Here is a 26,634-nt window from a genome sequence, read left to right on the forward strand (position 1 = left end):
AAAAAGAAAAAAGGATGAGTTTTATCTATAATACTAAGTAACATTGTATCCAAAAGTTAATTCAGGCCTAGCCAGTTTGGCTCAGTGGATAGAGCGTCGGCCTGCGGACCAAAGGGTCTCAGGTTCGATTCCAGTCAAGGGCATGTACCTCAGTTTGGTTGCAGGCTCCTCCCTGGCCCAAGCCCTGGTCAGGAGGCAACCAATTGTTGTTTTTCTCTCTTTCCCACTCTCTCTAAAAATCAATGGAAAAATATCCTCGAGTGAGGATTAAAAAAAAAGAAGTTAATTCACACAGGTGCATTCTCCATCTTTAAGTCCCTTTTGGGGAAGATGAGAGCAGACAACACAGCCTCTGACGACCAAGGACTGATACAGAACCAAAGGCCCAGAGGAAAAGTAACCTACTACCGCTTTCCGCAAGCTTTTCTTCTTTAACTGGAGGCCTGATGCACGGAATTTGTGTAAGAGTAGGCCTTCCTTCCCCTGGCTGCTGACACCGGCTTCCCTCTGGCACCCGGGACTAGGGCTTCCCTCTGGCCACTGGCAGGCACCTGGGACCCGGACTTTCCTCGCAGCCTGGCTTCGTCCGGAAGGACGTCTAGTCTAATTAGCATATTACGCTTTTATTATTATAGATGGGCACTCACTGTTCCCTGACGGGAGGGCCCAATTACTTCTGCAATGACAGAATTAAGACTACCCATGAAAACAATGCTCTGATTGCATTTAGCTGCAAAAATGAATTATACACGTTTGATGAGTGAACTGTATGGCATATAAATGATATCTCAATAAAGTTGTTAAAAATGCTCTGACTTTTTTTTTTTCAGCAAAGGTTAAAAAAAAAATCACAAATAAGAAAAAAATAAAAGCTCCTAGTTTGCTACATAAGCCACAGTGTTGATGTCACCTAGATAACTAGGTCTGTTCTGGGGGGTGGGGGAGACACTTTATAAGGTCTGTTGAGATATACTTGAACTTGGCTTTTTGTCATCACAACTACTGAGGCAGGATCAGGAGTGAGGGGCAGGGGCTACTCCGTTCAGAACTCACTTGGAACAGGGGCTGATCACAGTCGGTGTAGGTGGGTAAACCAAGGCAACATTCACTCGCTCACTGCCGTTCTTGGGGCAAATGATCTCGGCCACTCCTTCCGGTCTGGGCTGACTCAGCAGCTCCCCTGCAGGAGGAGAGAGAAAAATGCATGAATGAGATTTGCCTTAACAAGGGGACCATCTGACAGAGGAACAGAGCTGGGGATGAAGGAAGCAAGGAGAGGGCAGGTAGTGGGGAAGCGCCGGGTCCACAGCCCATGTGCTCCCAGAACAAATATGCGAGGAGAACAGCAGCCTTGGCTCTGCGCCCACCTGCGCTGCCGAAATTCTCACCTGCATCACCACGGAGAGCGTGCTGAAGGCTGTGGCAGGAGGGCCCCCATCCCAGACAAAGACAGCATCTGCCCCAGTCTCCTCACCTTCCTTTTCACAGACTGACTCCACGCATCTTTATCTACACTCGGGCAAACTGAGCCAGGGTCCCCAGAGCCCAGGGAAGCGGGCGCTGCCAAGGAGTTGTACACCATGAGGACGGGGCAGATGGGACGTGGGCAGAGGGAGCAGCCTTTCAACAAAGCCCCACACAAATGACCTGGAAATGCAGCCACCAAAGGCGTTATCAAGGTGAACAGCCCAGCCTCGCACTGGCAAGAGGATTTCCTGGGTAGGTCTGTGTGCGGATTTGAAAAGACCAACACAATACTATCTTATTAGTAACGGGGTCTAGGAAACACAGATAATTAACATAATGGATTTCCACAATACCCAAAGGAAGCCTGTGTCCCCAGCACGCCCCGGATACAATTTCTCTCCAACTGGATCATTAAATCCCAAAGAGCAGGGATGAAGGCCGCTCCTCAGTACCCCCCACCCCCCACCCCCCACCCCCCACCCAGCAGCACTTTCTCTGTTGCCATGGCCAGCACAGTGCTCTCGCTCAGTACAACCGTACACTCCAAAAGGCATGGTGACAGTATTCTTAGGATTTAAGAAATGTGCCCAATTGCTAAATTAAGAAAATAACAAAAACGGCTTTTTCATCCCCCCAAAACCTATCTTAATCACGAGTGCAGAGAGTGGCTCATAACATGTGCTATCTACTAAAATAGAAGCTCATCGTCTCAAATATCTTTAACACAAATTTGATTTTAAACGAAAGTGCAGCCACTCCCTGAATATTTAAATAGAGAGACGACCATGCTGTGTGCGAGGAGCTGCAGAAGATGCAGGGGATACAGGAGTCTAAGGCAGGGTCTCCCGTGTGGAGGGTCTCAGCATCCGACAAAGTCAACTTAGCAAAAGGGCAGTCCTGCGTGATGGGTGCAAGCAGCCCAAGTGCCCGTCAGTGGATACAAAAGCGGGGGCACATTTACACAATGGAACACTACTCGGCTGTAACACAAGAAGGAGATCTTACCCTCTGTGACAACATGGATGGACCTGGAGCGCATTCTGCTAAGTGAAATAAGCCCGTCAGAGAAAGACAAGTACCCTATGATTTCACTCATATGTGGAATCTGATAAACAACATAAACTAACAAAACAGAAACAGACTCATAGAGAACAGACTGACATCTGTCAGAGGGGAGGGGGGTTGCGGGGCTGGGTGAAAAAGGTGAAGGGATTGAGGAAAAAATGCATAAACACTCACAGACACAGACAAAAGCATGGTGGATAAAGGGGGGAAGGGGGTTGGGGGGAGGTGGAAGGGAGCTAGGAGGAGGGAGAAGAGGGTAGAGGGGAGGGGGGGCAGAAATGGTGACTGGAGGAGACTTGACCTGGGTTGGTGAACACACAATACAACATACAGATGACGTATTATAGAATGTACACCTGAAACCTATATAATTTTATTAACCGATGTCACCCCAATAAATTCAGTAAAAAAGTAGGCCTTGCTTTCTGACAAAAATTATACAACGATTCCTCATAGTAACACTACTCACAACAGTGAAAACTTGATAACCCTCTCAAATGTCCAACAACGGGGACATGATAAACTATGACCCATTCGTCGGATAGAATTGTCCTGGTCACTAAAAACTCTGAGACCGACATTTCAACGTGGAAATGTCAACTTGAAAGCACATTCTAATCAGAAACATAAATTGACAAAGCACACACATGAACCTAGAGCGAAATGGGTCATTCGAGATGAAGAGGCCCTGGGGTGGCTGGCTTGTTTATTTTAGGTGTGAGCCAATAAGAAGAAGAGAACAGTTTGCCTCACACTGAAGGGAGAGGCCAGTGTGCAGGGCCAAGGCTTTCTCCTCTGCGGGAAATTGTCTAGTCATGTGCAACGTACAATGAATGCAATCAGTCTTCCTGGAGATGCAGACATTTGGCCTGATAAACAGACCCCTCCATTAACTGAAGCTGTGTTGGGCCACTGAACTGCATCCTTGTGCCCATGAAAGTTATGAAAAACTATTCTTAATGGCCCTCGCTCAAGATTTCTGGCATGAAAATGCGAGCAAACTCTTATAAACTGTGTCTCCCTCTCCCTCCCCCCACCGCCCCCGTGAAAGAGCAGAACACCACGTTTTATGATGGTTTTTCAAAGTAAAATTAATGGAAGATAAGTAAAATGAGCTCAGCTTTTTCTGCCCCTCATCAGAACTCTCCCATATTAGGCACATGATGAAAATACTAAAAATGTATCATACTGACAACCCAAACCACAATATTAAAAGCCCCAAACCTTGCTTTTTAAGTGCAAATAAAACCCACTTCCTGATCCAGGATAATGGTGTAGGTTAGGAACATCCCTCCAAACAGCAAAAGGAGTCTTGACACTAAACAAGAACAGAGGTTCTATTAAATAAGACATTATCTGGATGTCTTCAAGGCCTCTTTCAGCTCCAATACTGTAAAATTCACACCCTCCAGCCCCGAGGCCCACTCCTGTCTTTTAATTAATTTAATTAAGTGAGACTCTGGATGTAGCTATAATGAGATACACGAATGCATGTTTCCCAGGTCTCCTCGGGGCACAGGCAGCGTCCGCCGCAACCAGGGAGCAGGCAGGTTCCGCACCTGGAGAGCCCAGCATTGTCGGGGCCCGCAAGCACTGGCGAACTCCTCGGTCCCTTTTATGTGGGACAGGAAAGCCAGAGATAAAAGGACACCTGGTCTTAAGACAACATAAAGCCCAGAAAGCCTATTCACAGGAGTAAACACGGAACAGTAACATGTTCAATTTAAAACCGTGCCACTGCATCTGTTGGTTCCAACGTCGCCAACCGTCCACAGAGGTGGCTGCCCTATGCGCTCCAGGACGGGGCGGGTCCCAGTGCCCGCACCTCATCCCAGCACCACGGTCCCTCCCTCAGGACCACGGCTAAATCAGTCAAATAAATAGGCCAGGCTGCACTTTTGGGTAGTCCTGATTTAAAAAGATATTCCACTGGGTGAAGTGACTTTGGTCTCGGCTCTTGATGGTGAACGATAATGTTTTTTGGAAGAGAAACTGCCGGCAGGAAGGAGCAGAGCAAGTCCGTGTAAAGAGCAGAAACAGGTCTGGGCCTTCGTCGCCAAGCCCAGGGCTGTGCCCGTCTCTGACAGAAGTAAAAACCTCATAATTTGCAAATAATTTGTAAAATTTTTTTTTTAATTAAAATCCAAAAAAGATGCAGGTCATAATACTTAAACTAAAGGTGACGTTTAAAAGAAGATGTTAAATGCAAATGAATTAAAGGTAATATAACTTTGGAAGTGTTTTAAGAAATGTTACCATAACCTTTAAGTAAACAGCAGATTATCAATAACCTGGAGCCAGGAAGTGCTTCACTGGCAAAAGACATCCTGGTATAAATTAGAAGAGAAAGGAAAGAAGAAAATCCTATGTCCCAGGCCTGGCTCTGCCACTGAATTCACTCATTCCTGCAACAGCTGCAAACTAGCCCTTGACGAATGCGAGACAGGCACCACTGCAGAATGAGAACGGCAGGGAGTAAGTACACAAAGATCCCTGATTTCATGGAGCTTATAGTCTACAAAGAACACTAGTAAAAAACAAACTGCATGACCGATAAAAACTTGTTATCCAGCCTGGCCAGTATGGCTCAGTGGCTGAGCGCCAACCTATGAACCAGGAGGTCATGGTTCAATTCCCAGTCAGGGGCACATGCCCAGGTTGTGAGCTCCATCCCCAGTAGGGAGTGTGCAGAAAGCAGCCGATCAATGATTATCTCTCATCATTGATGTTTCTCTCTCTATCTACCTCTCCCTTCCTCCCTGAAATCAATAAAAAATATATTTAAAACAAAAAAGTTGTTACCCAGGTAATTAAAACAGGCTAATGAATCGGAGAGTGACTGGGTGTTTGCTTTCCCCTGGCATGTCCAGGACAGGATGCCTCTCTGAGGAGGTACCATTAAGCTGAAATCTAAATAATAGGAGACGTGAGCTACAGGAAGAACATTCCAGGCAGAGGGAATCTCTAATGCAAAGACCTGAAGTAGGATGATGCTTGGATGCCCAGAGAAGAGCCTTGGGTGGTTAGATCATGGGTGAAGGAGAAAGCGGACAAGGAGAGGAGGCAAGGCAGTGAGGGCCAGATCATGGGACTTGGTTTTCATTCTAAGTGGTAGGGAGCCACATGCAAGATTTTCAACAGAGTAACGACATCTGATCTGTTTTCAGAAGGTCACTCTGCTGAGGGCAGGGACACTATCAGGAGGCTCACACTCCTGCCCAGACGGTGGAGGCCTGGTTTGGAGACGTGCTGGAGGAGATGGGGAGGCTGGGGTGTGTTTTGTAGACAGTCAACAGGACTTGCCAATGAATTGGATGTGCAGGTCAAAGGCAGAGAAGAACCAAGGATAATTCCAAATCTTTGGTTTGAGAAACTGGCAGATGGTGGTGGTACTATCTGCAAGACTAAGAGAAAAGGTGGCTTGTTGGGAAGCAGAGAAATGAAGAGTTCTGTTCAGGCCACGTTAGATTTGACTGTTAGACAAACATGGGACTAGGTATTAAGTGTGTAATTACATAAACTACTCTGATTTGCAGGAAAAGGTGAAGGTTGGAGGTAGGGATTTGGGAGTGATTGGCCAATAGATGATATTTAAAGGCATAGGAGTAGATGACATCACCGAGAAAAGTGAGGAGATAAAGAAGAGAAAGGAACCACAGACAAACTCCTGGGGGGCTGAAAACTTAGAGGCTGGGAAGAAGAAAGAGAGCAGCCAGGAGCTGCCAGAAGCAGAAGGAAAACAAGAATGTGGCTTCACAAAAGAAAACAAAATCCTCAACAAAAGGAAGTGATCAGTGGTGCCAAGTTCTGCTGAGAGGACAAGCAAAATAACAACAGAAAAGGGACCCCAGGGTTCAGAGGTCCCTGGGGGCCTGCAGCAGAAAGGTGGGGATGGATGTGTGCGTGAAGAGTGTTTGCCTAAGTAGGTTTGGGAGTGAAGTGGAGACCACAACCAGAAGTGGTGAATTACGTTGTACGCATCACTTGTAATCTATGAGCTGGACAAACCACATCTGAAAAAAACAATTAGAAAAATGGACTCGCTCCTCCTGGTTTCCTCCGAGGCTCTGTGTCTGAACTACCGACAGGAATGAAAGATCCCAGGGCTTAGGAGACAAAGAGGAGAAAGGAGCCCCGGAGGGGAAGGCACTGGGTTGCTATTTTGAAAAGATAAACAGACGTCTACTCCTGTTCTGGGGTGGCTTCCGTGAGAAGGAAGCCATGTGCGCGGTAGACATCTCTGTTCTTAAAAATAATGACCATGAAATAACACCTGTGCGCTATTTAAAACAGATTTTTATCAAAAATGTAAAAGCAGACTAAACGCCTTAATCACACTAATCGACTTAATGTACTGGAAATTACTGGTCCTTGAGAAATAATCAGATACAGTCGAATCTGCAGTCAGACAGCCTTAGTTCCCAGCCTGACTAAGACTGATGGCTGCAGGAGTCAGCCAGGGTCTAGTCACTCAACAGAAACCACAGAGTGGGGCTTAATATAAACAATTACAGACTTTTTAAAAAATAAATTTTATTGATTTTTTTACAGAGAAGAAGGGAGAGGGATAGAGAGTTAGAAACATCGATGAGAGAGAAACATCGATGAGAGAGAAACATCGATCAGCTACCTCCTGCACACCTCCTACTGGGGATGTGCCCGCAACCCAGGCACATGCCCTTGACCGGAATCGAACCTGGGACCTTTCAGTCTGCAGGCCGATGCTCTATCCACCGAGCCAAACCGGTTAGGGCAACAATTAGAGACTTTTTACAGGGAATGTATTATCGAGAGGAAAGAGACTACTAAAGGCCACCCTGAGACTGAGGGAAATTATCTAAGGAAGAAAACCTTGGATGTGGGGAGAGCCCTCCCCAGCCTGGTTGGATAGGGTACGGCATAGCCTCCTAGAGAGTAGAGAGGTGGGCTGGATTGCCCCGGGTCAGACCTGCCCACAGTCAACTGACCAAAGCCAGCAGGGATCTGTCCTCTGAGTGCCAACGAAATTCCCGGGAAAGCTGGATAGGGTACCTGCAGATTCAGCAGGAATCTTCTGGCTGGGCCACTGGGAAGTCAGCTGGGCGGCCAGCGAAACCGTCCAGCACTTGGTCACATACACTCTCAGGAAGCTCTGGGACTCAGGTCTCCCAAACCACGGGGATGTGGCATTCTTCGCCCAGGAGTTCTAGGCAACGGAAGGACATCCAGACATTGGTTGAATTCTCAAGTCCAGTTCTGATTCTGAAGGCTGGGACTTCTTTTTAAAAAACACTCAGAAATGCACTTCGATGCCTTGAACTTTGAGGACAATTTTGTATTTTCTTATCTATAAGCCAAACAGAAGCAGGCCAGTGGGGTTCTTAAAAATGCCCTTGAACTAGGGGCACAACTCATACCTGTCCTCTGTGAGTTTGTGTGGCCTGGTCATCAGGCTGCAGGAAACACACTAAATCTCAGCACTTCACTTTGGCTTCTTCCCAACATTCTCCAAAGTGGTGGCAGCAGTGAGAGTTACAGGCAGAAGGAACAACAAAAGCCACGCTCCTGAGCACGTCTATGACGTGCACAATGATCCCAACTTGCAAAGTCCTCCCTCCCCTGACGATTAATGCAACTGAAGCCCCATGCTGGGCACAGACGCTTCTTGTTTAGCCCAGTTCCTCACAGAAGGTGACTGTCCTAATAGTAATGTCTGCTTATCATGACACAAAGCGTTTCTGTTTGTGTGTTTGAGGGACAGGAGATGACTAAGTAGCTCAGGTGTCTCTGCCGAGAACAGTGGCAGTTGGTCCATGGGGTTCCCTGATGGGTCATCACTGCGGTCTATTCTGGATCAAGAGCTATGACCTCAGATCACAGCCCCTCTTCCTGAGCATCTGACTAAAGTTCAACCAAGGGGAGAAAAATCTGTTGACAAAATTTGTTTTCAAATGTCTGCCTGAGTTCAGGCACATCCCTCATGCTACAAGCTAATATTTCCCTTTGCTCATGTCTCTTTTTGTCTGTCTGTTTGTTTGATTTGCACACATCCAACCTGCTTTCCTACCGGCTACCTCAAGTCTATTTGAAATTCTCTCCCCTACATCCTCCCACCCCTATCCCATCACCTGCAGTGGAACAAAAGCCTCATCCCACCTCCTCCAGGCTGTTCTGCCTGGACCCTCTCCACCTGCTCAACCAGCATCGGGGTCTCCAAATCTTCAGAGTTCCTGAGAAGTTTCCTAGGGCGACATGCCAGGTAGAAGCTTCTGGAAGATTCCACTTGGAAGTGAGGCTTCAACGACATAAAATGAATATCCCTGGGGCCAGAACAAATATCCGGGCCAGCAGCTGAACGTGGCTCCTGCGGCATTTATTAATATGTAGGAGGAATTACTCCTGGGAAGTTGCAGGAAGCTAAGGCGCCTACCAGGAAGGGCTTTTGCTTTTGGTTCTAAAAAAGTGAACAATAGCAAATAAAGGATTGTTTGATATCAAAGTTCCTTCTACTTGCTGTTCTCAGCATCCTCATCAGTTTCACATTAGGCCAGATAATGTACAAACCGCAGTAACACAAAAACGAGGGATCCTGTCTTTCGATTCTGTGTGAGATTTTTCTAGAAGGTCTACAAATGAATCACCCTGCATCCTAGAAACGCAGAACCATGAGGGCACCACGTGAAGCTTAAATGGAGTGGTTTCATGACGAGAAAGCATTTGTATTGATGGCAAGCACACTTTCAAATCGCACTACCCACGAGAAGTAGCAAGGGTTGGCCTAAAAAGGTGTAGACGGATCTGTGTGCGTCAATCAACAGTGGGACACACTGAGAAGGTCAAGCTTCCTTCTGAGGCTGAGTCAGAGAAAGGTAAAGCTCCCACATCACTCTTCTCTTAGTAACAACGAAGAAATGAAGTGACTCAATCATTCATATACATGCAGGGTGGGGCAAAAGTACGTTTACAGCTGTTTGTATAAGTATAATAAATTAATAACATAAGAATAAGCTCTGTGTTTCGCATACTCACTACTGTTAACCTACTTTTGCCCACTCTGCACATGTAGCTCGCTGACATCACGGTCAGGGGTTAACTGATTTGCTGCTGGTTCAGCCTACGCTCTGCTATAACGGTCCACAGATAGGCCTGTCCTTCAGAAAATGCACGTGAGGTCTCGTACCACCCTCTCCTCGCTGACCCTTCAAAGGTCTGCCACCATCAAAGGCGACTGGGGCAGAGGGACAGCCTGCCCTGCCTCTTCCCGCCATTCATTCATTCATTCATTCATGCATTCATTCATTCCACCTTGCCTCCCCGTGGACGTGTATGCCTGCCACTTGGATCCATTTCCATTGCTAAGGGTTTATATAAATACAAATCCACCCAAGAAAGGAAAAATATTTCCCTTTTTCCTGCTCTGGATAAAGTTCCAGCAGACTTGGCTGAGGATTAGACATGCTTCACAGATCAAAGGGGGGGGGGGGGAGGAGAGGAGGATCAGAGGCCTGGCCTTCCCTTTCTCCAAACGCGAGTGAGGAGCGAGAAAAGCCCTCCCTGCCCTCCCTGCGGCTGCCGGGATGAAGTGCTTGCAGCGGCTCCTCTTTATGGGGCTGGCCTATCACCTACTTCTTCCTGGAAGTGGATCCAGGCTCAGAGAAATGAACGCAGACGGCATCAAAGCGTTCGGACTAAAACTGTCTCCCTCCATCATTAGTCTTCTTTTCAACTAAAAATGGGAGGAACTTTCGTGACCCGAACTGAAATTTGAAACGCTGGCCCAGAGGTCTTATCCAAATCGACCTGATTCTGAAATACTCCGGGAGCCATTGGAACTCCTCAGCAATGATCAGAAACCACACATTTCTCCCCATCTCCTAACAAGGAAGATGACAAGAGTCTCTGCACACTCGTTTCCTTGGAGGAAGGGAAGGCGGAGGAGGAGTGAATGTCGGGCTGGGCAGGGGGAGCCCGGGAGCCCCTGTAGGGCCTGGAGACAGAAAATCCACGCAAGTGAGAGTTGGACAGGACCTCGGCGCCGTATGGCTGGAAGGAATCTCGAGATGGTGGACCGCCTCCTTTTGCACATGAACAGGATCTCCCACGTGCATAACCAGCAGTGCAGGGGTGTGGGCCAGCTGGGCCCTCTCCCAACACCAGCTTTTTTGTATCTACTCCCCTACCCACGTTCATTCCCAGCAGATCCAGCCCGGACTGGAGGCCGCTTTAACCAAACAAAAAGCATCTGTGATGACCTGAAAAGCGGTAAATTGCACGAACAATCGAAACTGAGCACTCCTCAGCCTCTGCAGCCTCCTAAAGGTTGTCATTCCGGACAAGAAAGGCTCTTTATGTGTCCGCTGCGCTCCACCTGCAAAGCCGAGGCAGCTGGCTTCCAGACTGAAGCCGCAACGCAGACAGACCAGGAGGACACGCTCATGGCAGCCACAGCCAGTTACAAAGTACGGGATCGCCACACAGGACCAGCTTCGCCAGAGGCAAGGGCGGTGCCGGCTCAGTACTCAGGGGAACCACCACGTAACTAGGCCACTGGCCTGGCCAAGGTCTCAGTTTACCTTCAGTCCTGAACTCTCGCCTGAATATCAGACTGAGATCAAAATATCCACTAAAGCCCTGGCCGGTTTGGCTCAGTGGTTAGAGTGTCGGCCCTGGGACTTAAGGGTCTCAGGTTCGATTTTCGGTCAAGGGCACGTACCTCAGTTGCAGGCTCCATCCCAGGCCTGGGTCAGAGTGTGTGCGGGAGGCAACCAACCGATGTGTCTCGCTCACATGGATGTTTCTCTCTCTCTCTCTCCCCCACTTCTCCCTCCCTTCAACTGTCTCTAAAATTCAATGGAAAAGTAAAATAAATAAATAAAAATCAATGAAAAAATATCCTCGGATGAGGATTAAAATATCCATCAAACATTGCCACTTGGATACTGATGTGTATCCCAGACTCCTCCATATCCAAAAATGTCCACTCCATGGAGTCATCTTTGCTTCCCCCTCTCTCTCTCACACACAATGAACCTATCAGCAAGTCCTGTTGCTCTGCCTTCAAACCATACAGCATCTGACCACTTACAAGCTCACAAGTCCACACCATGCTCTCCTTAATCCAGGGGACCTTCTGGGTGCTGTCTCAGCTCCCCCTGTCTGCACTGCAGCCTGGACACTTTTGAGGCCCTGGCTGAGGCAATTCTGGGACTTGTCCCATTTCTGTATCTCAGGATATTGTCCTTTGCTGCCTGATGCTCAGTGTCTTGAAGATTATTATTTTACTAGAGGCCCGGTGCATGAAAATTCGTGCACTGAGGGGGTCCCTCAGCCTGGCCTGCGCCCTATCACAATCTGGGAGTCCTTAGGGGATGTCCTACTGATGGATCCCCAGGGGGAATGGGCCTAAACCACAGTCTGGCCTCCCTCTGTGGGAGGCGAGGACAGGGATCAGGGGAGGACGCCGCCACCCCCATCAACCCGCCGTTGCTGCCCGGCCTCCCTCTGCGGGAGGCGATCGGATGGGCCAATTAGGGGACGGTGCCAGCCCACCCCATCGCCCCTCTTCTGCTGCTGGTCGCTGCCCCACCCCCCTATTACCGTTCCCTCCCTCTACTTGCTGGCACGAGCCTTGGCTAGCCTGGCACCGCCTGCTCGCCAGCCCCAACCCCTGCCAACTGGTCGTTCTGCCCTTCGGTCAATTTGCATATTATGCTTTTATTATATAGGATATATTTTACTTGTTTGGTGGTTTTTTCTGAGTATGAGAGAAAAGACAGGCTCTGTTACTCTATCTGAGCTGAAAGTGGAAGTGGGGCTATAGGTCTCAAAGTACTTTTGAGCCTGTGAATAAAATAGTATCTTTCTGTATGGCAAGCCCATCATTGCAGTTAAAAAACCTATACTCTTCCAAAGACACTGAATGAAAGACAAGACACTGAGAGGGAATATTTGTAAAGCACATATTTGACAAAGGATTTGTACCCAGAATAAAGAACCCTCAAGACTTAGTAAGAAAAATATAAGCAGCCCAATAAAAAAAAACTGGGCAGAAGTTTGAAGAGATATTTCACCAAAGAAAGTATACTAACAGTAAATAGCACCTGATAAGATACTCTGCATCATTAGTTGTTAGGGAAATGCCAACAAAACCACAGTGAGATGCCACTTCACACTTAAGTTGTCTAAACGGAAAAGGCTGGCCACACCCAGTGTTAGCGAGTGTGTGGAGGAACCGTAACTCCCATACACGCTGGTGGCATTTCGTGAAAAGATGAAACATACACCTACTATGTGATACAGCTATTCGCTCCTATTTACCCAAAACAACTGAGAGTATAAATCCAGACGAAGACTTACACATGAGTGTTCACAGCAGCTTCATGTGAAGTGGCCAAAGACTAAAAGCAACCTAAATGATCATTAAAGGTGAGCAGGTAACAAACTGTGGTACATCCATGCAATAAAATACTACTCAGCAATAAAAAAAAAAAAAAAAAGATGAAGCATGGATATGTAGGTGAATCTGAAAAATTACTGGGCTGAGTAAATGAAGCCAGATCAAAGAAGAGTCCATGTTGTCTGATTCCATTGTATAAAACTCTAGGAGATGCAACCTAATCTATAGTGACAGAAAGAGGATCCGTGGTTGCCTGGGGTAGGGATGGGGACAGAGGGGACAGGAAAGAAGAGTGTGAGCAAGAGAAAACTCCTGAGGGAGATGCATTTGTTCATTATCTTGATCATGGTGATGGTTTCATGGGTCTCTAGACATATGTCAAAACTTACCAGACTGTACACTTTCAAACTGTGCATTCTACTATATGCCAATTATATCTCATCTGTGCCTCAATTAAAAACAAAGCCCTATAGTTAAGCAACAATCTGAACTAGAAGCAACAACTGGGGTTTCAGCATGACCACCCTTCCCAAGAAAATGAAAGGCTTGACAGATTTCAGGAAGGACAAATTTCATTTACCATATCAAATGAGTTTCAAGCTAAAAAAAATCAGGGACTCTCACAGATCAATCTACAGAAAGCAGAAATGCCATGAAAGCGTGTATCTTTTGCTGAGATTCTTTTTTCAGCTTATACTTATGATTATTTCATTTACGCCTCACTGTGATAGTTATAAATAAAAGGGAAAATACATATTCTATTAGATGAAATTCAAGCTGAAGCTATACTCAATCATGTAGAAAATTCCAATATGAATAACACTAGATACATACCATCTAATATCTAATAATAATGGGTAGGTGACACTACCTGCTAATAGCTATAAATTAGTAGGTCCGAGTAGGCAAAGATAATTGGTGGGTGTCAACTGTCAAGGAGCAGCGTAACATGAACATGCTGTGGTGGGGTAGGTCACGGTGAACATACTCCCAGCACCTCTAATCAACTAGAGACAACTGAGCTTGGCTTCTTCCTTCTCTCCTTCCTCTCCCACCTCAGGAAATTACTCCCTGCCTACTGCAAGGTTAAGAGTGAGTATCTTACAAGTTGAAACATAAGTTTTAGTTCATCCAACACTATCCCCCCAAACCTCCAGAAGACAGGGCTAAGGGTGAGAAGAGATCAGGACACTGGCTCCCTTCAGTCTGGAAGCAAAAAGTCATCTACCGGCCAACCCACACAATTAGCTCAGAAGAACACCATCTTCTCTCCATCTAGACTGGAAACTATCCCACTTCTGATAAAACAAGTAGAAAAATGAAAAACTACCATAATAATCCCTATCACCCATGAGAAAATTTATCCTGGCTTGGATGGGAGGAAAAAAGCTCCTTGTCTCTTGAGCTGAAAAATTACACCAAGTTATATCCAAGTTCTTTAACTGAAGTGCATTTGTATCAGAGGTTATTAGCTTAATAGAGTCACGTGAAACAAGAAGTAGAGGGAGTTGCCAACCTACAAACATCTAACTTTCAAAAGTAACAAATGCCCCATTTCTTACTCAGTGACATTGTAGCACCTCAGAAAGCCTCTACTGTCCCGTAATCCCTGGTCCCAGCCCTGACTCACTGCAGCCAGGCCCCATGTCACCCAGCTGTTTACTTGTAGGGATTTACCCGAAAGAATATGAGGTCCCTCGCCTCTCCTATTTTCCTCCTCGCTGTAGCTCTCGCCTTTATTCATGCATCCTCCCCACTATGGACTGCACACACCAAGGAATTATGGCCACCACACTCTCCGAACACTGTAGGTTATGTGGGCGTTTGTGATCCAGCCTGGAAGCGAACCAGCATTCAGAGCACCGCTGTTTTAGGTCTATCTTCTCCATCAGTTAGTAGACAAAAAATAATAATAATAATAATAATTTTTTTAAAAAATATTTTTTATTGATATTTTTTACAGAGAAGAAGGGAGAAGGATAGAGAGTTAGAAACATCGATCAGCTGCCTCCTGCACACCCCCTACTGGGGATGTGCCCACAACCAAGGTACATGCCTTTGACCGGAATCGAACCTGGGACTCTTCGGTCCACAGGCAGAGGCTCTATCCACTGAGCCAAACCGGTTAGGGCAATAATAATAATTTTTTTTGGGGGGGGGAACACAGCCCTTTGTAGATTAAGGACAATCCTTATAACCCGATGGCAAACTTGAAACAGATGCCTTGAAAGGGACTTCTGAGGTACAAGCAATGTCACACATTACAGGTCAATCATAGGTGACATCCACCTTCTATACCTAGTTCATGCTCAGTGCATCTCCAGATTTTCTGCAATGCAAGAGCTCAGAGATTTCTAATTTTGGCGGGGGGGGGGGGGGGGGGGAGATAAATGAGAGCCACAAAGATCACGAGTTCTTTGGCAAAGTCTGAAATCTGAGTCTCCACGCACCCACTGTGTGGCCCTGGGAAAGTCACCTCGCCTCTCTGAGGCTCGGTCTTCATCTGTGCACTGTGGTCAGTTCACAGGGCGCGACCAGAATTACGTGATGATGCTTGTAACTGACCTAAGCTTATGCCCGGCACATAACAGCATCTCAGTAAATGTTTATTTCTTCCTCATATCCTTGTTAATCTGAAACATAAAAACTGAGGTTTGAACAAAATCAACTTCTCGAAAGAAAAAAGCCTATGAGAGGAGCAGCGGAAAGGCCCTGACATCCCCCCTGCCTTCCCTCCAGTCCCCGCCGCGCCAAGGCAGCACCTAGTCCTAGACCCTAAAGAACACTTCCGTTCACTTCTGAAGGAAGTGTACATCTCACCTCCCCTCTGGAGAGAAACTGGACAACTCCACTTCCAGGTATTTACTCTATGGACATACCCGTACATGTCAAAGGATACAGTCATAAGTATTTACTTCAGTGCTGTTTCTAAAGTAAAAACCCCAAAACCAACTCAAATGTTCAATAGAAAACTGGTTAAATAAAACCAGCTTATGCAGCAGAATAATATTCAGCCAATAAAAAAAGAATCAGACAGTTGGCTACATATCCATATGACCAGTACTAGTATATATTTTCAATTTTTAAAAAAGATACAAAACAATGTTTTTCTTTGGGGGGGGGGCCTCTCTCTTCTGCATTTATACATAAAAATATGTATATATTTGTAAAAATATACAGCATCCTGCAACAACACCCAAGAATCTGGCAAAACTGGCATCGGGGAAGGGAAACAGATGGCCTCCTTTTCCCCGTAGCGCCATTTGTACCTTCTGAATTTTGTGCCATTTCCATAGACCACAACTTAAACATAAAACTTAAAATGATCTACTCCAGTGCAAATTTCAATATTTTTTCTTTTTTCTCCCTAAAATGGCTTTCTGGGGTTTTTTTTATCTTACTTTAAATCTATTTATTTTTAATTATAAAAGTCAGTATGTGCTCATTTTAATAAGTAAATTAACAGAAAATGTGTTAAGAAGAGGGTAGAATCACTTCCCCCTTCACCCCTTGGCAAGGATCCAGGGCTGGGCTGAGCTGAGCGCATCCCTCCATCCCTTTCTCCCGCTCTGACGTAGTGAGAAAGCCTAGATACGGACCAGGTTTTTGCTGATTTCCCTTCCGCAGGCAGCAGAATCACACGGTAAGCATAAATGCAACATTCCTTTCTTTCACCTGACAGGATGTTCTCTGACAGCCACGGGAGAACTGTTATTTGTCCCCAATTCCTTTATTCATCTGATTTCAATGTCTTCCTCTTCCCTGCCCCTCCTCTGCCCACACAGACATAAACAATCTATATATATAAAAGGCTAATATGCAAAGTGTCCCTGCGGGAGTTCGACCAGGAGTTCGATTGTTCACTATGATGTGCGCTGACCACCAGGGGGCGGCACAGAACAAAGGAAGGCCCCAGCTGGCAGCCGGGGAAGGAAGGCCCCGGCCAGCAGCCAGAAGGCCCTGAACTGCCCCGATCACTGGCCAGGCCTAGGGACCCTACCCATACACAAATTTCGTGCAACAGGCCTCTAGTCCTATATAATAAAAGGGTAATATGCAAATAGAACAACCGAACAACCAAAGTGTAATATGCTAATGATATGCTAAGGATGTTCAACTGCTCACTATGATGTGCACTGACCACCAGGGGGCAGATAGTCAACTGGTCGACTAGTTGCTATGACGTGCACTGACTACCAGAGGGCAGTCAACCGGTTGACCAGTTGCTATGACATGCACTGACCACTAGGGGGCAGATGCTCCAACCAGTAGGTTGGCTTGCTGCTGGGGTCCGGCTGATTGGGACTGAGCGAGATGGGCCGGACACGCCCTGGAGCCCTCCTGCGGTCCCTCCCCAGTCCGATTGTGCACCGGTGGGGTCCCTCAGCCTGGCCTGTGCCCTCTCGCAATCCGGGACCCCTCGGGGGATGTCAGAGAGCCGGTTTCAGCCCGATCCGGCAGGCCACTCCCCTTGGGAGGGTGCCAGACGCAGGGCTCATGGCTGGTCAGCGCTGCTGTAGCACTGCGAGCCTCTCCTAACAGGGACTGATTGGCTGTGAGCCCACAGCAGGCACACTGGGGCCAGGATGAGCGGGAGCGGCAGGTAGGAGCTGCAGGCAGCACTGGACTGTGGGTTTCAGCCCAATCCCTGCAGGCCACCCAGAGGGACCCCACCCATGCACAAATTTGTGCACCGGGCCTCTAGTTTTATATAAATGGACTCATGTCACATATGAATATTTTTATTGGGGTCCTTTCATCTGTCTGATTTTTACCACCATCACCCTGATCTCTCTAAACAACCTCGCGCCCCCTGGCAGGTGAGTCTGGTGCCCACATCCCACCTGACCTGTTGGGCCTGCAGGGGCTCTGTGCTGAGGCAGCCTTCTCCTCTGAGGGTGGCTGAGAGTCAGGGATGCCCTGGGCAAATGGTGGCCAGCTGGCCAGTCAGGGAAGCTGGACTCTGGCCACATGGGAAGTGTGATTCCAGACTCAAGCCCAGGTGCCACTTGCATCGCAGAATTAAAGGATCTAAAGCAGTGGTTCTCAACCTTCCTAATGCCGCGACCCTTTAATCCTCATGTTGTGATGACCCCCAATTTCATTGTTACAAATTGAACATAATTAAAGCATAGTGATTCATCACAAAAACAATACGTAATTATATATGTGTTTTCTGATGGTCTTAGGCGACCCCTGTGAAAGGGTCATTCGACCCCCAAAGGGGTCGCGACCCACAGGTTGAAAACCGCTGATCTAAAGGGAGAGGCCACAGGCAGCCTGTCCCAGACCTAAATCACATGTCTGATTAGGAAATAGCTGTACAGGGACAGAGAAAAGCTCTCCAGCAAGTAAAGGCTGCTTGTTTCAGCTTCCTGCCCTACCCTCTTCCTTTAAAGCCAACCGAGATGAGAGAGGCAGATCTGGACAGCATCTGGGTCTGGCCGCCTACTGGGGTCCCAGGCCACTCCCTGCCCGGCCTTGGCTGTGACAGGGAGCAGCTGTGGACAGAGCCAGAATGAACTGCCGGGAGATTAGTGGCTTCTGTGCAAAGCTCCCAGGATGCCAGGGCCCACGGCAGGAGGTCAGCGCAGGAGGGCCAGGGAGTGGAAGTGAAAGCTCTCTGACCACTAAGCCCATTTCCACCCTGTATTTCTTGGGTCTTAGATTTCATCACGGCAAATTTCACGGAATGTAAAAAGTACTTAAAATCTTTGTTTGCAAGGAAGATAGTGCAGAAATGATCACCTCCCTCCCAAGTATACCTCCAATCCTTACATCCATATAAAAACTTTACGGATGCCAGAGGTTATGAAAATATAGGCTTATTACCCCTCATTAATCAAAATTTGATTTATGCCAGAGCTTCAAATATTCTTTAAAAGGGGGTGTGGGGGTTTTCAAAACCAGCTACGACGTTTAAATGTTTAAACTGTACTGGGTGTTTCTACAAAGCCTTGACCTAGATCCAAGAAATCTGCTTCATGCCCTAGCTCAGTGGATAGAGCACTGGCCTGTGAACTGAAGGGTCCCAGGTTCAATTCCCGTCAAGGGCACTGCCTGGGTTGTGGGCTCGAGGCAGCCGATCAAGGATTCTCATCATTGGTATTTCTATCCCTCTCTCTCTCTCCCTTCCTCTCTGAAATCAATAAAAATATATTTTTAAAAAAAAAGAAAGGAAGAAAGAAATCCTCCTCGGGCTCGAGGCACGTGAAGTTGTCAGTAGGTGCCATGCAGTTTCAAACAAGGTTTTCACAGAATCCTATTGACATCGAGCCTATACTGACAGCTCAGGTGCCTTCATAGTAACTTCCACATACAGTCCGTGCACAAGACAGTGGGGTCTCCCAGCAAGAGGACATTGTAACTCAGTAGGACTAATTGACTCACTGCAGAAAAGGCCAGCCCCAGGAGGTCAGGGCAGTGCCAACCCCTGGCTGGCTCCCAGCTCGACTGCCTCCTGCCGTGGAACCCTGAGATCATGGCTTTAAGGGGAGAGGCCTGAGTGTCCACACCCCTAAGGTTTTCGTGAGGACTGAGATGATACACAAGCATTTCGCACAGGCGGCTGCCTTCCTCAGCACTCCTGCGGCCCCCGGGACCCTGCTCCCACCCAGAGCAGGACTGGCCACCTGGCCCCGGGCAGCCCCTGCCTGGGTGTGGCAGGAACCCCGCCTGGTGAGAAGAGCTGAAGTAGGTGGTTCAGGAGGCTCCCTGGGGCACTGGAAATGGGGTGAGAGGCAGAATTAGTCTGTGGGAGTGACGGAAGCAGAGAGGCTGGTCTGAGGGGAGAATGAAAAGCAGGGCGAGTCGTTAGGGACAGAAAGAGGTGGCACTGAGAGGTGACCACACCCGAGGTGGAAGGACAGAAGCTGGGACGGGGACAGGGCACTGAGGTAGGCACAGGGGACCAAGAGACAGAGGGCGGGGGACCAAGTCAGGGGAATGGAGTTGAGAGTCAGGTTGACTGACAAGTAGAATGAGACAGGACACGGGGGGCGGGGGAGGTACCATCACACAGGAGATCTAGGGCAGGGGACACAGAGAGAAGCTGGGACAGAGGGACAGAGACCGACCAGTCCCAAGTTCCAATTCCCATCAGGAAAATAGCCTCTACTTTCCTTGGACTCTGGGGTTCGCTCTACTCCTGACAAATCCTTTTTCCCCCTTAAATTAGCTCAAGAGCTCTGACTAGGACTTAATAACTAATACATGGCTTTTATTGAGCATATCCATTTCTTTCATTAACTATAAATTATTACTTGCAACTAATTATGTTGCTCTAATAAATTATTATAAAAACAGCTTCTTAAAAAAACATCCTTTTAAATATTTTCATTGGTTTCAGAGAGGAAGGGAGGAGAGAGAAAGATAGAAACATCAATGATGAGAGGGAATCATCGATCGGCTGCCTCCTGCCTGCTCGCTACTGGGGATCGAGCCCACAGCCCAGGCACGTGCCCTCGCTGGGAATCAAACCGTGACCTCCTAATTCATGGGTCAATGCTCAACCACTGAGCCACACCGGCCAGGTTATAAAAACAACTTTTAAACCCTTAGCTTTAAGAGTGACAGTGAACTTCTCTGCATTCAGGGAAATGCTTTGCAGAGGCTGGGTGAGCATTCCTGCAGGGAGGGAAAGGGCAAGCAGGCTCTGGGTCCTGGGTTCTAGTCCCGGGCTGTCCTAACTCCCTACGAGGTCCTGACACACCCTCACTCTTCTGGGCCTCAGTCCTGCAGCTGCAAAAGGAAGGAGCTAAACTGGTTTATCTCTAGGGTCTGTTCAGCTCAAAATAGTCTGTTCCGGCTTAACATACTGTGAAAATGTATTTTCTACTCAATTTTCTAGGCTTCTCAAGTTAAACTCCTCGCAAATTCAGCATGATGTAGAGCAATCTCTTAAAGAGGCCAAACAAACACGTCCTGGGCTCTCCCCAGCCACCATCCTGCTACCTCCCTGGTTCCCCAGCCTGGGCCATCCACACAAGGTACTGCAGCCTCCTGGCACCTAGGAAGGCGTCACCTGATCCACTGCTTATACAAACGCCTACCTTCCTATTGGGCTTGTTTTAAGCAAGGCACAGAAACTGGAATATTATATGCAAACTTAGTTATTACGAAGTTTTAATTGTATGTAATACTTTAAATGTCTTTATTTAACCCTGAATAACTAATAATAATAATCTATACTAATAAAAGGGTAATATGCTAATTAGACCAGATCAACTGGACATCTTCCGGACATTCAACTTCCTTCCGGACAAAGCCATGGTGGGAGGAGCTGAGGCGGTTAGGGGCAATCAGGCCGGCAGGGGAGCAAGCAGTTAGGGGGCCATCAGGGCATCAGGGGAGGGCAGTTGATGGTGATCAGGCCATCAGGGGAGGGCAGTTAGGGGAAATCAGGCCAGCAGGCAGAGTGGTTAGGGGTGATCAGGCAGGCAGGTGAGTGGTTAGGAGCCAGCAGTCCCGGATTGCAATCCCTGTTGGGCCTACCATGGCAGTTGGACATCCCCCGAGGGGTCCCAGATTGGAGAGGGTGCAGGCCAGGCTGCACCTTTGTGCACTGGGCCTCTAGTAATAATAATAAATAATAATAATAATAATAATAAAAACAAAGGACAATTACACGAAGCAAAACTCCCTAATACAGATCCGCAAACTAAAAATGTAGCATCTCCTTAAAGATACTTGCTAATGGTACTGGTGGCAACTGCATGAAGATACTTCTTGTTGTTTTCTGGACATGAACCTACCACATACAAAACACTAACTCACTCCCCTCAAGGAACAATGCCAGAGGCAGTGTGAGCTAGCGATGGCCTTGTCAGACAGCCCAGTTGGAAGCCCTTATTGGGAAACTTTCACACTCAGGCCCAAAGGGTTTTAAGGTGCTCACTGCAGGCTGCCGGGACAGAACAGGGATGAGGAGTCCCCTGGTCCCGACTGTCTCAGTTCCCGCACGTCTCCCTGACCCCGGCCACCCCGCATCGCTTTGAATTCTCGGCGTGAACAGTACAAAAGCCTTGATCCTACTCCTCTCGTCCTAGAACATATCACCCCTCATGCTGCTCCATAATTTGAGGAAACATACCATCCTATTTTGGCAACTCTACGTAAGACTTTCTGAATTTAAAGACAGTCTATGTGTTCGTATCGGTACTGGAAATAAAAGCCCTCCTGGTCTCAGCAGGTGTGCAGCTAAAAATCATCAAAGCCTGGCCCTAGCCCATTTGGCTCAGTGGATAGAGCGTCAGCCTGCAGACTCAAGAGTCCCAGGTTCAATTCCGGTCAAGGGCACATGCCCAGGTTGTGGGCTCAAACCTCAGTGGGAGCATGCAGGAGGCAGTTGATCAAGGATTCGCTCTCATCATTGATGTTTCTGTCTCTCTTTCCCTCTCCCTTCCTCTCTGAAATCAATCATCAATCATAATATATTTTTTAAAATATTTAAAAAATCATCAAAGCCTGGCTCTACACTGAAAGGAGGAAATGAAGAGCAAAACCACATGAAAGGTGAGTGTAAATAGGCTTTTCTCTTCTTAATTATTTTTGTACAAAGATTTCATTTACATAGAACAAGCATGTCAAACACTGAGCATGCGGCCGTCGGCCGTGAGTTTGATATGCTTGACATAGAAGGAAATCTCTAAATTAAGGATTTTTAAAGCATGAAATTCGTTTTTAAAAGATCTAGAAATACTTACGTGCCTGATCAGGAGTGAGGCTTTCCTGGAGCCGGAAGAACATCATATTCATATTTTAGTTCTTTAGACATAGCTTAAATTTGTAAAAACAAAAATCTCCTATTTATTTATTTCTATTTTTAAAGTTTTCACTCAATGTTTTTGTTTGTTTGTTTGGCTTTTCTCTTTTAATAAGGGCTGCCCCGGAGAAAGCACTGCCCGCCTCCAAATTTTCTAAGACTGTCATCTCAGACACCAAGTTTTAGACACCAGCGCTTCCTCGGTCCACGGAAAAGCATGCAACTTCAAACTGACGTGGGAGACAAGTGTAGATCCTCCGAGAACAGTGATGGCGAACCTATGACACGCGAACTCATTTTTTTGGTTGATTTTTCTTTGTTAAATGGCATTTAAATATATGAAATAAATATAAAGAATGTAAGTCTTTGTTTTACTATGGTTGCAAATATCAAAAAATGTCTATATGTGACACGGCACCAGAGTTAAGTTAGGGTTTTTGAAAATGCTGACACGCCGAGCTCAAAAGGTTCGCATCACCGTCCTAGAGGCCCAGCTCCTGCAGCCGCGCTAACAAGCGTGGCCAGCGGCAGCAGCACACAGCACCTGGGAGCGTGTTAGGAATGCAGAGCCTCCACTGGGAAAGGCAGCCCAGGTGACTCGTGAGCACACAAATGTTTGAGGAGCACTGAATTCTGGGAACCACTTGCTTTTCTCAAACAAATCCCTGGAGGCTGCCTCGTATTTATTCCCAACTGGTGCTTCGGGACATACAGATGCTGTGACATTCCATATTACCTCTCAGCTTTCTCTCTTATATTTTGCAAATGTTGATTTACAGATTAGGATGGTTTTAGCCAACATAAAAACAAGAAAGTAGGTGTCTGGTGTGCATGTAGGAATGTGGGAGAGAAAGGAGGGGTCTGTGTGAGAGAGAAAGGATGGGAGAGAAAGGTGGGTAGGTGCAGGGTAGATAGGGCAAGGCAGGGAAGAAAAAGAGGAGAAAGGATGGTAGAGGAATGGTCATTCCCCACCCCCTGGACTTCACCTTGTGCCCCCTCTCTCTCCATAAACACTAACAAATGCATCCCATATTTTATAGACCGAAAATAAAACACTAGCATTCCTCTTGAATTTAGCTTTTACACTGATGAACCAAAAAATGGAAAGGTAGAAACTGAATATTTATCTGTTTTATCATTATCCGGGGCAGGATTAAATTAAATAGCAGAAATCTATTTTATAAATGATTGTAGGGTAATCCTATATAATAAAAGGCTAATATACAAATTGACCAAATGGCAGAACGACCAGTCGCTATGATGCGCACTGGCCACAAGGAGACAGACGCTCAACACAGGAGCTGCACCCTGGTGCGCTCCCACAGGGGGAGCGCCGCTCTACCAGAAGCCAGGCTCATGGCTGGCGAGTGCAGCGGCAGTGGTGGGAGCCTCTCCCACCTCCACGGCAGCACTAAGGATGTCCGACTGCCGGTTTAGACCCGCTGTCTGTCAGACATCCCCTGAGGGCTCCCGGACTGCGAGAGGGCGCAGGCCAGGCTGAGGGAGCTCCCCCCAAACCCTATCCCAAGTGCACGAATTTTGTGCACCGGGCCTATAGTTTAATATAAAAATCTACTCTTCTCTGGGACTCTGATGGCATGGATGTTGTGCTGAAATACATGGAGACACAGATGCTAATCGTTTGGAAAAGTGGGATGGATGGAGAGGGCAAGAGCCCCAAAGTCAGAGGAGCCTGGGCTGCAGTGCCAGCCCTTCTGCTCACCAGCAGGGTGACCTTGGGCTCAGACTGTCAGGCTCAGCTTTGCCATCCAAAGAAATGGAAGAAATTAGGCCCGATGATTTCCAAAGGTCCCTCCATTTCATCCCTAAAAACCATGATTCTAAAGCACATACCTATTGTTCCAATATTACTCCGTCTCTTAAAAACGGGGAAATAATCCACAGATGTTCTCACCAGGTGCAGGCTTCAAATGTGTTATTTGTTCAGTGTGGGAAACAGAACAGCCCTCTTCAAAACACGACTCTATTCACACTGAACCAGGTTTCTTTACAAAAATACAAATAAACTATGCATGGGCACATACATCACTCCTGTCATTGTTTAAAATTAGCATGCCTTTGCACCAGCTTCTCACCCGGAAAGATCTAAGAGTACACAGTTGAGATGCTATGGTTCTGCAGAGACAAGGCTGGCTTCCCTCCACCTTCTCTGTCATCACCCAGGAGGCTGGTGAAGGTCAGATCTCAGCCTCAGATGCCTCCTTCTCAGATCATCCTACGCACGGCCCATCACTCTCTCACTCCTGTCAAGCCTGCATCCCCAGCCTCTCAAAGGGTGCCTGGCCCATCGAGGTGCTCCACAAACACTGCTAAATAAGCAAATTTAAGTTCCAACACTGGTCACGTAAGAAGGCCCAAATACTATCAACATAAAAGAGCAACACTGGGGTAAAATTAAAAACCACCACCATGACAAAAGGTAAAGACGAAGAGAGAAAAGAAAGGAAGTCAAGGAGGACTCTGAGAACAAAATAGCTATAACTCCCCTCGGTGTCTTAAATGCAGACGTGTTGTTTTTCCCTTAAAGCCAGGGACAGAGCTTTAAGCTGGCTGCTCTCATCCATATGCAAACAAAAGGAAGTGATACAGTGGATTTTCCTTCTTCCACATTCTGTTTCAACTGCAATTCTTTCTCAGGCTGCATAAGCTGAACAAATAATGAGGTTTTCTAGAGTTAGTTTGTATAGAGTCAGAAATAGTTCCATTTAAAAAAAGGAGAATAAAAAAGCTTCTTTCACAGTGAATGCCAATACTGGCAGGATCACAAAGGACCCATGAGGCACCAAAAAATCATATTCCTTTTTAGTAATATTAGCCCCATCACACAGCACGTCAGGTAGCTAAGTCCAAAGCTGGGTGCACACCAGCCAGAGCCAGACACAGGAACAAAAGATCCTAAAAGACATCTGTGAGGCTGTCTGCAAAGAGGTCTCAATTAGAAACGTACAGTTTAATTAAATTGCCTTGTAAAAGGCCCTCAGGCTGGGCCCAAATCATACTCCTGGAGGTGCCTTCTCCTAACTGGTCTTTTCTAGTCTTTACCTTGAATTTTTCTTTCCATCACTTCATGTTTCCATATCTCAAGTTAGTGTTGCCCTGAGATTTATTAATAAAAGCACACTGATCCCTTTGGGAAAGCATTGGGAGGATTAAATAAGACAATAATAGGTTTTAATAACAAGGATAATGAAAAAACTAAGCAGGTTCCACACTCAACTTTTGACTTTTCTCTCAAAATCCCAGCTGTCTTTCCCAGCTCAATAAATGGCAATTCCATCATTCTGGTCGCTCAGGCCAAAAACTTTATGTCTTCCTTTACTTCTTTCTCAACAAACCCTTTAGCTCTACCTTCCACCAGATCTAAATGTGAGCACGTCACTGGCTCCACTGCTCATATGCAGTCCAAGGGGCATGTGTCTCCCAGGACTACTGCACCAGTCCTACCTCCCCTCCCTGCTTCCCCCGTCTATTCACCACACACCCTAGGGTCTTTTAAAAATATTTAATTTAAAATTTTCTTAGCCCAGAAACCCCCATTGGCTCTCCAACTCTCATAAAGTTGGTGAGATTAACAAGTGACTTATTTTCTCCTTTCTACTTCTATGCATTGTAATTAACATATTTTATTGTCCCTGAAAGGAACAGCGACAGGGTTTTTGGGTTTTGTTTCCAATAAACTCGTTAGAAATGTCACGAGAGAACCAGATTCTTGGAAGTGGATGGAATGTATTTAAATCGTAGGAAGAAAATATGCGCTGGAATAGGAATTCACTATTGACAACTAGTGGTTCCAGGGGTGGGCAAACTTTTTGACTCGAGGGCCACAATGGGTTCTTAAACTGGACCGGAGGGCCGGAACAAAAGCATGGATGGAGTGTTTGTATGAACTAATATAAATTCAAAGTAAACATCATTACATAAAAGGGTACGGTCTTTTTTTTGA

General features: G+C 46.9%; 1 protein-coding gene across 2 annotated transcripts in view; it reads right to left on the reverse strand.

Annotated features, from left to right (window-relative positions):
* The window catches only part of MFHAS1 (multifunctional ROCO family signaling regulator 1), a gene marked incomplete at its 5' end in the record, with an annotated part of 75,768 nt that overhangs the window by 14,514 nt on the left and 34,620 nt on the right, over window positions 1-26,634 (reverse strand). For both annotated transcript variants that reach the window (XR_013995491.1, XM_081082587.1), the window contains one exon: window positions 1,054-1,180. Coding sequence is in view for 1 of the 2 variants with exons in the window: in XM_081082587.1 (XP_080938713.1) it covers window positions 1,054-1,180 (127 nt within the window). The remainder of the gene's footprint in view (window positions 1-1,053; window positions 1,181-26,634) is intronic.

Source organism: Myotis nattereri (assembly GCF_964212035.1).
Source record: "Myotis nattereri genome assembly, chromosome: 2".
NCBI classification, from domain to species: Eukaryota; Metazoa; Chordata; class Mammalia; order Chiroptera; family Vespertilionidae; genus Myotis; species Myotis nattereri.